The 15,416-nt window shown below is 40.1% G+C and overlaps 1 protein-coding gene across 1 annotated transcript; it reads left to right on the forward strand.

The window, feature by feature from the left end:
* Positions 1-3,332: 3,332 nt before the first annotated feature.
* Positions 3,333-15,038, forward strand: LOC308361822 (adhesion G protein-coupled receptor E3-like; the record flags this gene model as incomplete). The annotated part of the gene is made up of 13 exons (XM_080834280.1): positions 3,333-3,600; positions 3,849-3,880; positions 4,180-4,251; positions 5,054-5,210; positions 6,165-6,284; positions 6,530-6,711; positions 7,507-7,668; positions 9,218-9,412; positions 10,525-10,757; positions 11,338-11,404; positions 11,731-11,810; positions 12,602-12,764; positions 14,982-15,038. 13 exons carry the CDS (start codon positions 3,333-3,335, stop codon positions 15,036-15,038), a joined length of 1,788 nt encoding a protein of 595 aa, XP_080690406.1.
* Between the last annotated feature and the right edge of the window lie 378 nt (positions 15,039-15,416).

A 15,416-nucleotide genomic window follows, 5' to 3' on the forward strand; every position in this document is an offset into this window, starting at 1 on the left:
GTGTTTAAGTAGTGTTTCATTTAATCAGGGTAGTGTGTGTTTAAGTAGTGTCTGATTTAATAAGTGTAGTGTTTCAGAAGTGTCTCATTTAATAAGGGTACTGTGTGTTTAAATAGTGTTTATTTTAATAAGGGTACTGTGTGTTTAAATAGTGTCTCATTTAATAAGGGTACTGGGTGTTTAACGAGTGTCTCATTTAATAAGGGTAGTGTGTTTAAATAGTGTCTCATTTAGTAGGAGTAGTGTGTGTGTAAGTAGTGTCTAATTTAATAAGGTTACTATGTGTTTAAGTAGTGTCTCATTTAATAAGGTTACTGTGTGTTTAAATAGTGTCTCATTTAATAAGGGTACTGGGTGTTTAACGAGTGTCTCATTTAATAAGGTTACTGTGTGTTTAAGTAGTGTCTCATTTAATAAGGTTACTGTGTGTTTAAATAGTGTCTCATTTAATACGGGTAGAGTGTTTTTAAGTAGTTTCTCATTTAATAAGGGTACTGTGTGTTTAAATAGTGTCTCATTTAATATGGGTAGTGTGTGTTTAAGTAGTGTCTCATTTAATATGGGTAGTGTGTGTTTAAATAGTGTCTCATTTAATACGGGTAGAGTGTTTTTAAGTAGTTTCTCATTTAATAAGGGTACTGTGTGTTTAAATAGTGTCTCATGTATTAAGGGAAATGTGTGTTTAAATAGTGTCTCATTTAATAAGGGTACTGTGTTTAAGTAGTGTTTAATTTTATAAGGGAAGTGTGTGTTTAAGTAGTTTTGTGGGGAAAGTGTCAAGTAGGTATGTTGACTTTCCCACACTCTCCCTTTTCCTCCCTCATTCACTCACTCTCTCTTTCCCTCCCTCCCTCCCTCCCTCCCTCCCACCCTCACTCACTCACGCACGCGCTGACTCTTTTGCGGGGATAGCATCTAGTAAGCACGTTGATGATTTAGATGAGGAGATGAGGGAATTCAGTTCTGGGTAAGAGTAGGGTTGACAGGAGGAATAGATCTGTAGGTAATTCATTACTTGTATTCAAAAACTGTAAGAGACAAACAGTAGAACCAATAGAAAAGAAAATCTGTTTTGTGTATGCCATTCTTGTAGTAGTTCTGTACTGTTCTTTAAAAGCCTGTACACTGTTAACTTTACTTTTATTTTATATTTCATTGTATTATTATAACTTTACTATATTCTTTGATCTCTCTTTTATGCTGTACATTTGTACCTCAATCACAGTGATATTTAACAGGATCTCTTTGGTCCATGTACCTTCCTAAAGTTGATACCATTTGTTGACATTACTTATTTTAAAAGTGCATTTCACATTTGCATTTTCTGATTATAGTTTTGTATTCAGTTACTACATTTTTGCATGAAGGCGTAAGAATCCTTTGTTTTGTGTTTTCTGCTACATGTTCATAGAAGCACACACACACACCCTTCAGGTCATATGTGGAATGTAACTGACCATGTTATATTCCAAATGAAAAGATTTTTTCTAACAATGGCATTTTTTCATGCATGTCAAGACCGGTTAAATTACCTTTACTTGACCTTCAAAAGACCTTTATTAAAAGTTAAATTACCCTTTCCTAGCTTTTCATTGGAATAGCATCACACACTGACAGCAACGGGAGATCAATGATTACATTACATTATTACATATGACAACATTAACCAGGGACGTGCACAGGAATTTTGAAGGGCCATTGCTCTGACCTGATTTTGAATAATGAGGATATCAGAAACAGATTGGCAGGTGCAAAGGATGAATTTTGTGTAATGCATACAGGTAATGTGGCATATCAAATCAGTATGCTTCTGCCATCCCTATTTGTAAAAAAAAAAAAAAAAAAAAAGCACCTGTATCAGCAGCCTTAAGACTGGGTCACGCTCTTGCCTTACTCTCTGCAATGGCCAAATGTACCGTTGACAGAGTATGTCTAAAACAATCTCAATACCTGCCAATAAAGAAAATCTGTTTCTGGAGACACTGCCCAAATCTATTGTAGGCTAATAGCAATGGTTGATGATTTACAGGGGCCTATGATATTCGCCTTCAAACCTTATCATTTAGAATTTCTGGCTCTATATGTGGATGGTTTACAACACCTCGCAAAACCATTCCAATATTTACAGAATTATTAGTAATATTTATTTTGATAGAGAGTCCGTCACCGTCACCAAAGAGTTAAGTTGGGTAACATTTAGCAAATGAATAGTTTGTGCCATATTTGACAGTATAGAATAGAGGTGTCAAATCGCACACAGATACTTCTTGATTATTACTTAGGTCATGAAGACACTGCAGCTATCGCCTATTATGGCAAAGATTCCCAAAAAAAGCCTCACATTTCATGTGCATGTGATCAACTACCTTGCAAACCATTACAAATTCTACTGGTGTCGGTGATCAACACGCAGAGTTCGTACATGGCTGGTGAACATTGGCTAGCTGCATACATAACAACCGTCGCAGGCTATTTTTGAAACTGATGTGCACTTGTAAAGCACCCCTAAAGCGTTGTGGCACTAGCTGAGACAAGAGTCGAAAAAAATACGTGCATGTGTTACGACTCTACACTGCATGTCTGTGACCTAACAGTTTGGGTTTGTTTTACATCCAAAGCATTCTGATCAGGCTACCTCGTAGACAAGGTTTACCGGTAGAAAGTGATAGAAAGCCTAACGTTGCAATTAACAGCTTACATACCAATGCCTAACGTGAAGTTCTGGCATGAAACTCCTGACAAGGTGCACTCACAGATATCGTCCTACTCCCACCAGCAACGGCAACGTGTGTTTCAAACAATCGGCGAGAGCATATCCTAGTTTATCTAGGCGGAAGTTACGAGCTCATTAACTCGCATTTCACACACAGGTGGGTGTAAGTAAGCCAGACAGTAAACATATACGTGGGCTGCCATCACATTTGCATTATTTGTACATAACTAAACAAGTTGTTCAGCTTCAGCAGGAATCAGACAGATAACCTACCTTAGTAAAAATCTCTTCTTGACAGTTGTCACTACATTGAACTCCGAATGGATGCATTTAATCATCACTGTAATACTGGGATAGAATAGGATAAACTTAGCTTCTTCATTCATAGCATACTGTACATGGCCTGCTCCGATGTACATTAACTTTTGAAAATATTTAGCTCTCCTTTCAGTTTGTAGCGCATTTGTGTCGTCATATCACCTGGGTGTGCCGTAACAATGGGATGCTGTGCAAATATTTAAACAAACAAGTGCAGAATTGTCTGCCTTTTGAAAATGTGTTCAGGCAGAAGGCAATAATCGGAAGATTCGCCAGAGTGGGTATCTCGAGTGCGTAAGACATGCTCCAGCCTCTACCAACTACGCTGCTTGTGACAACAGTGTGCGCCATCCTCTCGAGCACCCTCGCTCGTATGGACTGCGCCGGATCGCCTAACGGCTGTAAGCATGTGAAAGAGAATGTGGATGAGTGCGCTTTGGACCCCGGCATCTGCGGTGATGAGTTGGCTATCTGCAGAAACATGCGCAGAGGTTTCCACTGCGAGTGCCCAGACGGTTACTTACCTTCACCTGGTATAAACTGGAGGATCAACGTCACCGTCTGTAAAGGTACGAGGAAACGTCTCAGCGTGAAACCCGCGGTCTAGGAGTAGCTGCCATGTTCTTTTTTAGTATTGCAGCTTAGGTAATTTGGGCTTTTTTAGTTTTTTTTTTGTACTTATGCAGGGTTTTTACATATTGTTGTTATCATCTTGATTATTATAGTTGGTCGGCCTATTATTATTAATGTCATTGTTGTTATTATCATTATTTCCTTCTCCCTCTCTCTCTCTCTCTCTCTCTCTCTCTCTGTTCAGAGCTGGACTCGATATTACCTACCAGGAACAAGGTAAGAGTTAATTTACAATGAAGCCAACTGCGCTAACTTTACACAAAGTAACACTCTGGATAGATTATTTTCTTGTCTATTCTAATCTCTATGCATTATTTTCTTGTCTATTCCAATCTCTATGTATACTTTTCGTTTCTATTTTAATCTCTATGCATTCTGTTATCTTTTCTAATTTATATTGATTCTTTTCTAATCATTTATAATCTCTATGCATTATTTTCGAGTCTATTCTGATATCTATGCATTCTTTCAACAATGAGCCATGTTTTTATTATATGTGACTATGGTAATTGCAGAACAGATTGGTCAGAGTGGATAAGGTAATGGCGATGATCAGAGACATGACAGATGACGGCTTACCACTGAAGGTGGGTCAAACATAGAACACTGCAATTCCACTGTGATATTACTGGTAGGAAGACTGGACCTTGTAATACCTTTAAGTAACGTTATGCAACAATTTTACCTTAAAATAACAGCTTCATAATAATTTTGATGATACACTGACTTGTACTACGGAGAATGGCCTCTGTGCCATGAAAATATACATGCAATTAATTTGAATAGGAAAAACAGACATACAGCATTGACCAGTTTAGCCTTTTAATTGAGATAATACATTGAATCCTTCAAACTTTTGTCAAAGAATCCTACATTTGCGTTTCTTTCAAAGACAAGGACATTTCAACACCAAACCTTTGAACGGTAGTGCACATACACACACAAAACACACTCACTCAAATCATGTTTATGATACACTGAACCCCATTGTGCTAAAAACGCACATTAAGTTATGAGACCCTCATGTGGTTTTCTTGTTTTATGGCTCTGCTCCATATTTTGCATTTCATTCACTTCATCTGACTTCATCATAGAAACAATTCACTCTTGACACGTCATGTATATTTTATAATATCATCCCATGATAAATTAAGTAATATACAATATATGCATACATTTTCTACAGTATAATCGATCCATCTACAATCTATGTTTTTCTATAATATATCTATCTATAATCTATCTTTTCTACAATGTATCTTTTCTATAATCTATCTGTCTATAATCTATCTATCTATAATCTATTTTTTCTACAATCTATCTATCTATATTCTATCTTTTCTCTAATCTGTCTTTTCTATAATCTATCTTCTATCTATCATTCTGCAGACTGTCTCCCTACTGCTGGATGAGTTGGCAGATGATGACCGCAGGCGTCCGGTTTGCCACAAACACGCGGTGCTCCTGTCTAAGAGGAAGCTGATATCCAAACTGGTGGAGCGAACCTCCACCCAGAGCTCCCTGAACTTCACCACCAAGAGTGCAGGTTGGAGCACAGCGCCCTTAAAGGTCTATTTCCCACTGGTGGTGCTCTTGTTGTCGATATGCCTTTAAAGCTCTGCAAGTTTTCTGTCCTATAATAATAAAAAAAACACCCCCAGAAACCTTTAATCTTCAACATACAGTACCAGTCAAAAGTTTGGACACAACTTAAATTTTTCTGAGTAGCGTTTTCTTTAGTTATATTATTTTCTACATAGTAGGTCAATACTGAAGACATTTAAACTACACAAAAACACATGGAATGATGACCTAAGCAAAAAAAGTGTTATCTACAATATAGAAAATAGTAAAAGTAAAGAAAAAACTGTGTGTGTCCAAACTTTTGACTGGTACTGTATATGCCACTTGTGTATCAAAGTTTTTTAGTTAGAGAGGAAATATACAAAAACATCAAGGCATACCAAAATAATTATAACAGGCCTCTTAGACCTTTAAAGCTTGTCTAAGATGAAGCTGATCCTCCACCCCAGCTCCCTGAAGAGCACAGGTTGGAGCTCAGCGCGTAGGCAGCACAGGCCAATGGAGGCCTACAGATACAACCTCAACTTTATGTTTAACACTCTTTATTGATTTTCTTTGGGGAATCAATACATTTACAAATCAGAAATATGATGACCCCTTCCCACAATAACACCCCCCCCCCCCCCCCCCCCCCCCCCCTCAGCCCAGCCATACCCATACAGCCCTCCTGAGGAAGTACATACATTAAGAGAACATTTAAGATGTATCAGGATCAGAATCAGAAATGTTTTTATTGCCAAGTAGGTTTACGCCTACCAGGAATTTTCTATGGTACATTGGTGCAAACAATAAACTTACACAATAAACAATAAACATATTAATTACTTTTATATAGAGAGAACCAACTATGCATTCCAACCTCAACTTTAAATCAACGTTAGTGACTGGTAGTTTTTGTTGTTGTTGTTTTCCTCAGAGGGGGTGATCCTGAGCATCGGACCAAACGCCTCCCTGACAGGATTCCCCCAGCTGAGGACCCCATCTGCTGACGTTTACCTGGATATCGACCTGGGAGGCATCGCCCGGAAGAACAACGGTATTCCCACAGCAGCAATTCCCACAGTCCCATTACTAGATGTTTTCTCTTCTATAAGGACGGGCTGTGGCGCAACAACCGTGGGGACCCTAGTTTGAATCCGACTTGCTTGTCATGTCTTGATACCACTCCCAATCTCTCCCCATCTAATTTCCTGTTTGTTTGTCTGTTTGTTTGTTTGTTTTTCTGTCTGTCTGTTTGTCTGTCTGTCTGTTTGTTTGTTTGTTTGTTTGTCTCACCCCTAGGTTCAGCATCAGTGGCCCTTGTTGGCTACAGCACCATGCAGGATGTTCTCGAGGCTGAACTCTTCCACACTGAGGAGAACGCCACGAGAACAATCATCTCCAGGGTGGTGTCTGCCACCTTAGAGGACGTCATTGACGCAGAGCTCTCAAATTCAGTCAACTTCACCCTCAGGCATATCAACGTCAGTGACTTGTCCTGTAAACACAAACAAACAATCAAATAGCAGAACATAACAAAAGGAATAATGCATGAATTCTCACACTGTTTCAATTACTTTACAGTGGATGATGGTTTATAACTTCAGTGAATGATGATTCCTCATTTGTTCAGTTATTCATTCTTATTTAGTAATTTAGTAATTCAATTCAGAAACACTGTATGTACCCTGATTATATGGCCTGTTGCAATAACACATTTTATTGAAATAAGGATATTAGACCTTTCAATCCATCTAACCACTAAATATGTCATCTCATCAGTGTCTGGCACTGCCGCCTGTGCAAGCGCGGCAATCCAGACTATTCTCAGTTGTAGTTCCATGTTGGTGGAACGACCTGCCTAGCACTACCAGAGCAGGGGCGTCCCTCTCTACCTTCAAGAAGCTCTTGAAGACCCAACTCTTCATAGAGCACCTCCCTTTCCTAACTGGCACCTTGGCTTAACTTGCACTTAAGCAGTGACAGTCCCGCACTTCTTTTTCTTTCTATGTCGTTTTCTATTTCTTGAAAAAAAAAATAGTATTTATTGTTACACCAGGTTTTATTGCTCTTAGCTTGACTGTTCTCTCCCTTGTACGTCGCTTTGGACGTCTGCTAAATTACTAAATGTAAATGTTTATGTTGTGAATGAATGTATCCATCCATCTGCTCTGACCCTACTCAGATGCCTGAGGAAAACTACACAAACATGCTGAGCATTTGTACTCAATGAAAGCCGTGTGACCTTTAACCTTTAACCTTTAAACTATCCCCCTTAGGTTTCTTACAAGCTGGGTAAGCTTTATTGCGTCTGCTGGAACGAGAGTGCATGGATCGAGGACGGCTGCGCCGTGAGCAAAACTAACTCCACACACACCGTGTGCACCTGTGAACATCTCTCCACGTTCTCCCTCATCATGCAGACGGACGATCAAACTCAGGTGTAAAATTAAGCAATAAGCCCCAAGAGGCCGTGGTTTGCCCTGATTTTAGAACAGGTAAGGGGAGCAACCCCCTCACCAGTTCTAAAATCAGCGCAAACCACGGACTCGCGGGGCTTATTACTTTTCTAAACTGTTACTACAAATATTTGATATGGTTTCATAAATAAAGACAATTCAATTTAAGAAACAATAGTTTAATGATAAACCGTCATTCTTCCGCCAGTAAAAAATATAGTTCCTAAATAAATCGTTGCCATGCAACCCTTGAAGCAATGCAACAGCCAGATGGAACACTGGGTATGAAATGCGCTATATGAATGCCTTGCCATTCGCTGCGCAGTAATATGGAATGTTATCAGGTAAAATTGTAAGGTAATGCTGGATTTTACAACGGCTTTTAGCCAATCACAATCAAGGATTTGAACAATCAGTTTTAGAATGTATAAGTAAGACGAGAGGCCGGGATGGAGTAACAAAAACAAAACAAATAGCAAAAACACTTCACGAACACAGACATCACAGACACCCATGTGGGTATATATTCATTTGTAAAACATCAGGTGACTAATTAAGCCTTTGAGAAAGTTCTGTGGAGACGATTAAAACTCGATTTGCACTCAAAGATTAGGACGACATTCTATTGACAATCAGAGAAATGAATCATAGGCACTCCGCATCTCTGAACAGTTATCTGTTTTGTTGCATTGCTAACTGCTAATATAAACCATAGGCATTATGCACCTCTGCACATGCTTTCGAATTATAGATAGAGGATATATTATAGAAAAGATAGAGTATAGACAGATAGATTATAGAAAAGATATGCATATATTACTTAATTTATCATGGAGAGTGACTGTCGCCCCACAGGTGTAACTCTCAAACTTCCTCTAAAAAATCTCATATTTTTACACAGTGCCAAAACACAACACAACACAAAATAACACATTCCAGACACAACACAACACGACACAACACAACCATCACCAGGAAACGGAGCAGCAACACACACGCAAACGCAGCCAGTGTGCATAAGGCCTTATGCTAACAGGAACCTTGTTCTTGTCAGGACCCTGAGGCCTTATGCTAACAGGAACCTTGTTCTTGTCAGGACCCTGAGGCCTTATGCTAACAGGAACCTTGTTCTTGTCAGGACCCTGAGGCCTTATGCTAACAGGAACCTTGTTCTTGTCAGGACCCTGAGGCCTTATACTAACAGGAACCTTGTTCTTGTCAGGACCCTGAGGCCTTATACTAACAGGAACCTTGTTCTTGTCAGGACCCTGCCCTGAGGCCTTATGCTAACAGGAACCTTGTTCTTGTCAGGACCCTGAGGCCTTACGCTAACAGTAGCCTTGTTCTTGTCAGGACCCTGCCCTGAGGCCTTATGCTAACAGGAACCTTGTTCTTGTCAGGACCCTGAGGCCTTATACTAACAGGAACCGTGTTCTTGTCAGGACCCTGCCCTGAGGCCTTATGCTAACAGGAACCTTGTTTTTGTCAGGACCCTGAGGCCTTACGCTAACAGTAGCCTTGTTCTTGTCAGGACCCTGCCCTGTGGCTGCTCAACATACTCACCACCACGCTGGGGCTGGTGCTCCTCACTCTGGCGGTGTTGACCTTTGCCCTCCAGCGGAAGAACCCGCGAGTGACTACCACGGCTCGCCTCAACCTCTCAGCCTGCTTGCTGCTTGCTCACGTCCTCTTCCTGGTTGTCCAGAGCAACAACCATATGCAGGAGGTGATTATCAGTGATCGCAGTTATCACCCTACACATGTTGAATCTCACTGTCTCCTTATAGAGATGTGGTTAATTCTGATATCACCATACATATGTTGAATCTCACTGTCTCCTTATAGAGATGTGGTTAATTCTGATATCACCATACATATGTTGAATCTCACTGTCTCCTTATAGAGATGTGGTTAATTCTGATATCACCAAACACATGTTGAATCTCATTGTCTCCTTATAGGTAATTCTGATAGAGAGGGTGATAATGTTGTTTGCGTCAAAATCCGACATAATGTTGAGAGTGTTTACAACACACCATACACATGTTGAATCTCACTGTCTCCTTATAAAGATGTGATTAATTCTGATATCACTGTAGACATGTTGAATCCAACTGTCTCCTTATAGAGATGTGGTTAATTCTGATATCACCAAACACATGTTGAATCTCATTGTCTCCTTATAGGTAATTCTGATAGAGAGGGTGATAATGTTGTTTGCGTCAAAATCCGACATAATGTTGAGAGTGTTTACAACACACCATACACATGTTGAATCTCACTGCCTACTTATAAAGATGTGATTAATTCTGATATCACTGTAGACATGTTGAATCCGACTGTCTCCTTATAGAGATGTGGTTAATTCTGATATCACCAAACACATGTTGAATCTCATTGTCTCCTTATAGGTAATTCTGATAGAGAGGGTGATAATGTTGTTTGCGTCAAAATCCGACATAATGTTGAGAGTGTTTACAACACACCATACACATGTTGAATCTCACTGCCTACTTATAAAGATGTGATTAATTCTGATAGAGAGGGTTATGATGAGTCAAAACTCTGACATAATGTTGAGAGTGTTTACAACACACCACAGCCTATTTAACCCTAGATTCCTAGAGATATTTATGATGATATCTACTATACTGATGATGATGATGATGATGATGATGATGATGATGAGAGTGTTGAACCTCTCTGCTGATTCACACAGATGATTGCGGTGATCCTGACGAATGCTGTTGATGATGATGATGATGATGATGGTGATGGTGATACCAACATCATTATTGATTGATTGATTGATTGATTGATTGATCTCTGGCCCCTCAGGTATCCTGTAGAGTGCTTTCAGTCTTCGTGAACTTCCTCTACCTGTGCTGCTTCGTCTGGTTGACCATAGATGCGGCATTACTCCTCATGTCCACTAGGGGGCTTGAGCAGTTCGCCCCAGATACGCAGCAGCTGGCCTCCTGGAAGCACATGTATGTGATTGGCTATGGGCTGCCCCTTGTCATCGTGGGCGTGTCTGTTGGACTGAAGCCTGATGGATATGGAAGTCAGCAGTGAGTCTAATTTAAGTGGAAGTATGTGATTTTAGCGTTTAAAGTGGCAGTATGTGATTTTAGTGTCAGAGGTAAGGTTAGGTACTTAACAGACATTTTTATCCAAAGCAATCTGGAATCAAACCTGCGTGTTCTCCTCTGTACCATCAAACCGCATATTAACTTATAAACATATTAAGCACTTTGAGCTGCATTGTATGACAGGTGTTATACAAATGAAGTGTATTTATATTATTTTAATTATACTAAATTATAAACAAATGGCGGCAGTGAGGGGGTGAATGGTAAAAAAAACTAATGAACATTAAAGTGCTAAAGCAAGTGGGTAGGACCCCATCCCTTTTCATCAGACCTCTGTCCAAAGTTCCCATATCTGTCCTCAGTGTGCGGTTGTGTTATATGGTGCATTGGCCCGGAGATGAATACAAATTACCCAGTGCAGCTTGAGAAATTGCCCCCTGTCACAATGCAGGATTCTAGAATTACAAACATTCTTAGTAACAGTGTTTTGCCCACTCATTACAGATGTGCTCATGAAAACGTTACAGCTTCTTGAATTGTTTGGTCGCTGTGTGTGCAGATGTTGGTTGAGCAGTGCAGGTGGTTTCACCTGGAGTTTCCTTGGCCCTGTGTTTTTCATCCTTGCTGTGAGTATAATAAGCCATGAAATGTGTTTAAACTACAATGACTGAGCATACTAAGACATGGAATTAAGTGTTCCAACTCCAATGACAGACATCTTTATGCTCCCTGCAAAGTCCTTGAAATACTTACCTTCATCTTGATATTCAATGAACATTTTCTAGAATAGATGCTTTCATTCATCGGAATTTACAATTCTGCTGAATGCCTTGGAATGAACACAATTTACAGATATAGAATAATGCATGCTGTCGTTATGTAGGCCTAGTTGCCTACTGTAATGATCAAAGAGAGGAGTGAACACCGCTGTCTCTGTCATCTTCTTGAACAGGTGAATGCTATACTCTTAATCGCCATTTTCACCATCCTCCAACGGTCAGAATGTCCCATTTCTAAAATCAGATACGCCAAGTAAGATTAATTACCCTCACCATGTATCATATTACAGATATTAAACCTAACGGTGCAAACCCATGCCACCGTTGTGAGCGACGCGATCTCTAAACCCAATGCATTTCAATGGGAGCCAATCCATTGTGACGTAAATTAGCGATCTGAGCGATGCGTCCGTTGAAAATTCGAACATGTTGAAACTTATGCAAATGAGGAGCGATATTTCCCGGCAGCAGCCAATGAGATTGTTTGGTGTCGTCTTTGACAGTTGGACTGTATGCTATTTCCACACGCTACACCACGCCCACTCAAAGCGATGGAAGTCGCTCACAACGGTGGCATGGGTTTGTACCGTAAAGAATTACACGTAATGTCATAGTGATACAAGTATCATTTTACAATTAAAACATCCAGTCTGAAACAATGTGCAACAATGTAGACGTTTCACTGGTCTAGAATCAGGTCCATGCCAAAGGTTAGAATGTGTTCTTGGCTTGACCCTTTGGCCTGACATCTGACACCTCAGAAACGATGACCGTTTCACCTGGACAAGAGACAAGAACTAAAAGATTGCCCTGTATGAATGCACCTGCAAAAATCTGTCTGTCTGTATCTTAACTGTTATAACAATAGCAATGGTCATTATCTTGTCTTATTGGCAATGATCTTCATTGCCTCTCTGTTTTTGTCTGCCTCCCCCACTGCTGTAACTGGCTACTATGAAATCAGAATGATATGCCCTTTGATTGTTTAAAAATCAATAAAACCTTTGATCGCAAACAATCAATAAAACATTCTGTCTGCAACAGAGGCCAGGCGCAGAAAGCCATGTTCCAGACCTTCATCCTCGGTCTCCCTTGGCTGCTTCGCCTTCCACCGCCTAGCAACAGAGGCCTTGAGGTATTAGTCATTGTTGTCCACTCTCTGCAGGGATTCTGCATCTTTCTGATCCACTGCGTGTTCAGTGAAGAGGTAAGCTCACCAGTAATGCCCACTTACACTGTATATTACGGTTAGCCCATCAGCAATGCCCACTTACGCTGTATATTATGTTAAGTTCATCAGCAATGCCCACTTACGCTGTATATTATGTTAAGTTCACCAGCAATGCCCATTTACACTGTATATTACGGTAAGCTCACAAGCAATGCCCATTTACACTTTATATTACGGTAAGCTCGCAAGTAGTGCCCACTACACTGTATGTATATTACAGTGCGCTCACAAGTAGTGCCCACTTACACTGTATATTACGTTAAACTCACAAGTAGTGCCCTCTTACGCTGTATATTATGGTAAGCTAACAAGTAGTGCCCACTTACGCTGTATATTACCTGTGACTGAGAAAAAATAAATCATACAGATCGTACTCAGACATATCTACGCCACTAACGTTACTGCTCGTTTCAAGTTGCAGCCTGAAATAATAAAAGACAACATTTTATGTAGGTTTTGTTCATTTAGCAGCATGATTGATTGCTGTTATTTGTTTCAATTGTGCCTTCCGCTTAATGTTGTATGCTTGTGCCACAAGCTTGATAAAGCATGCAAGTTATTTGAACTATGTGTCTATCTAATCTTTTGATTTTATTGTCTCCTATTTTATTTACTTTGTTGCTGTATTATAAGCAAAATCTTTGTGTCGCGCTGAGAACTGAAGGATGTGAAATGTAATCGAAATAGGATTTCTGCTCCCTGCCGGCGCTCAAAATGCTCCCTATAGCCTATGCCTACCTGGGCGTATAGGCAAATTCCTTATATAATAATATAATAATCAGCTAGCTCTCACACACACAATTGACCTGTCGCTAAGCGCCGCCCTTAGAACGCAGATGAACCAATGACATTCCAGCCTGAACTGGACTCGGACATCGGCTCCGATAACTCCATTGAAAACAACAGGGAGGAGACCTTTTTCAATAATTTAATGATCGATTGATGTTGCTTATGAAAAAAAAAAAACATGGTCAAACGATGTGCTTGGGGTACACGTAACACCGACAGTAGGTATCCCGATAGGCTGCAGAATGGGGTATATTTCATCCCTTTCCCCAAGCCACAACGGGACAAAAACAAGTGTGTACTGTAGGCTAATTGTGGTAATGTAGTTTCAACATAAATGGCCAAACGATGTGCATGGGATAGATACAACACTGATACGAGTTATCGTGAGAAGATAGGCAATGGGGTATATTGTATCTCATTTCCTAAACGAAAACAAGACCGGTCCAAAATATCTCCGGTGGGTGGATTAAGCTGTGTGACAGACCGCACAGTGAACGCTACGCTACGTTAGCTGCCATACTCTTGTTAGAATTTCCCATTGCTAAAGCAATCAACTAAGCCTACATGATAAAAGGCATAGGCCTACTCATTATTCACAGTACCTGCTTACTTTCACCACTGATGTTATGCTAGGCTTAGGCAAGTTATCTCTGGTTCAAATTAGCTAACGTTAATGATTCAATAGCTGCGCTAGCGTAACTTTGTCAGTTATGGGACAGTTTATTAAACAAACGATAGATTTAATAATGGATTAACATGACAACGTGAACGAAACACACGCATGCCGGTAATTAAAAAGGTTACATTAACAAGCTAAACAGTTAGGACCATAGCCATGGTTTGGACACTGTCCTGTCAGGGGCAGGTTCCTGCTAGTTAAAAAACGTAGGTGTACATCTCGGTGCCTTCCAGATTAGTTAAATTAACTGACTGTGAATTTATTGTATCTTTCCCATGCGGTGCATGAACAATGCTGGTATTGGATGTATTTATCTGCAATCGCGATGACCGTGAGTTAGGCTTCTCCCTCTTGCATTGAGCTCTGTAAATTCTCGCCTCAAATTTAAGCTTGTTATCCACCATATCGAGTTTTAAATTGTATACATATCCCTCCATTGCATAATTAAGTCCCTTTTGAAGCCTTCTAGGCGAAATCAGGTCCTTTTGTCTCCAAAAGTTGTCTAGAGCCTCTTGGGATAGTTTTGTCACTGATAGCTGCCATTGTAAACTCTAGTCAGCTCTGATAAAGTGTCCGATTTAGCAGCTGTCACAATGGGGGGCGGGGCTTAGCGATAGGTCAAGTGCTAAAAAAAAATCACCACTGGTTAGGGTTATCAGTGTCACCTGTGTTGCCTCACCCTTGGACCACTGATTTGGTTTATGAACGTGTCTGTCTGCCATCAGGTGAGGCACCAGTACGCTACGTGGTGGGACAAGCTCAGGCCCTCCGGTGAAGTCTAAATCTTCTCAAGCATTACCATGGAGACCTGCCAATGCTTAGCCGAGCAGTGAGGGACATATTTACTCAGTTCTGCGTCACTTTTAAAAAAAGGATATAAAGGAGGGACGATAAAGACATCAGCAAAAGAAAATAAACACGTTCCTGTTTCTGTTTTTTGAACAAGACAAAAGGTTTTATTTGAAATGTTCATTTTCACATGAAAGGTGATTTTTCAAATATAAAAAAAGGGAATAAAAAAAAATATTAAAGTTCCTCATTGTTGACATAAGAGACCACCATCAGTGTATTCTTTCATCAGGTCTACATCTTAAGACAATGCAATTTTATAGTGCAGTTGTTTCAAGTGTTCAAAACAATATCCCACATTCCTAAAGAAT

This window comes from Sprattus sprattus, assembly GCF_963457725.1.
Source record: "Sprattus sprattus genome assembly, chromosome: 1".
NCBI lineage: Eukaryota > Metazoa > Chordata > Actinopteri > Clupeiformes > Clupeidae > Sprattus > Sprattus sprattus.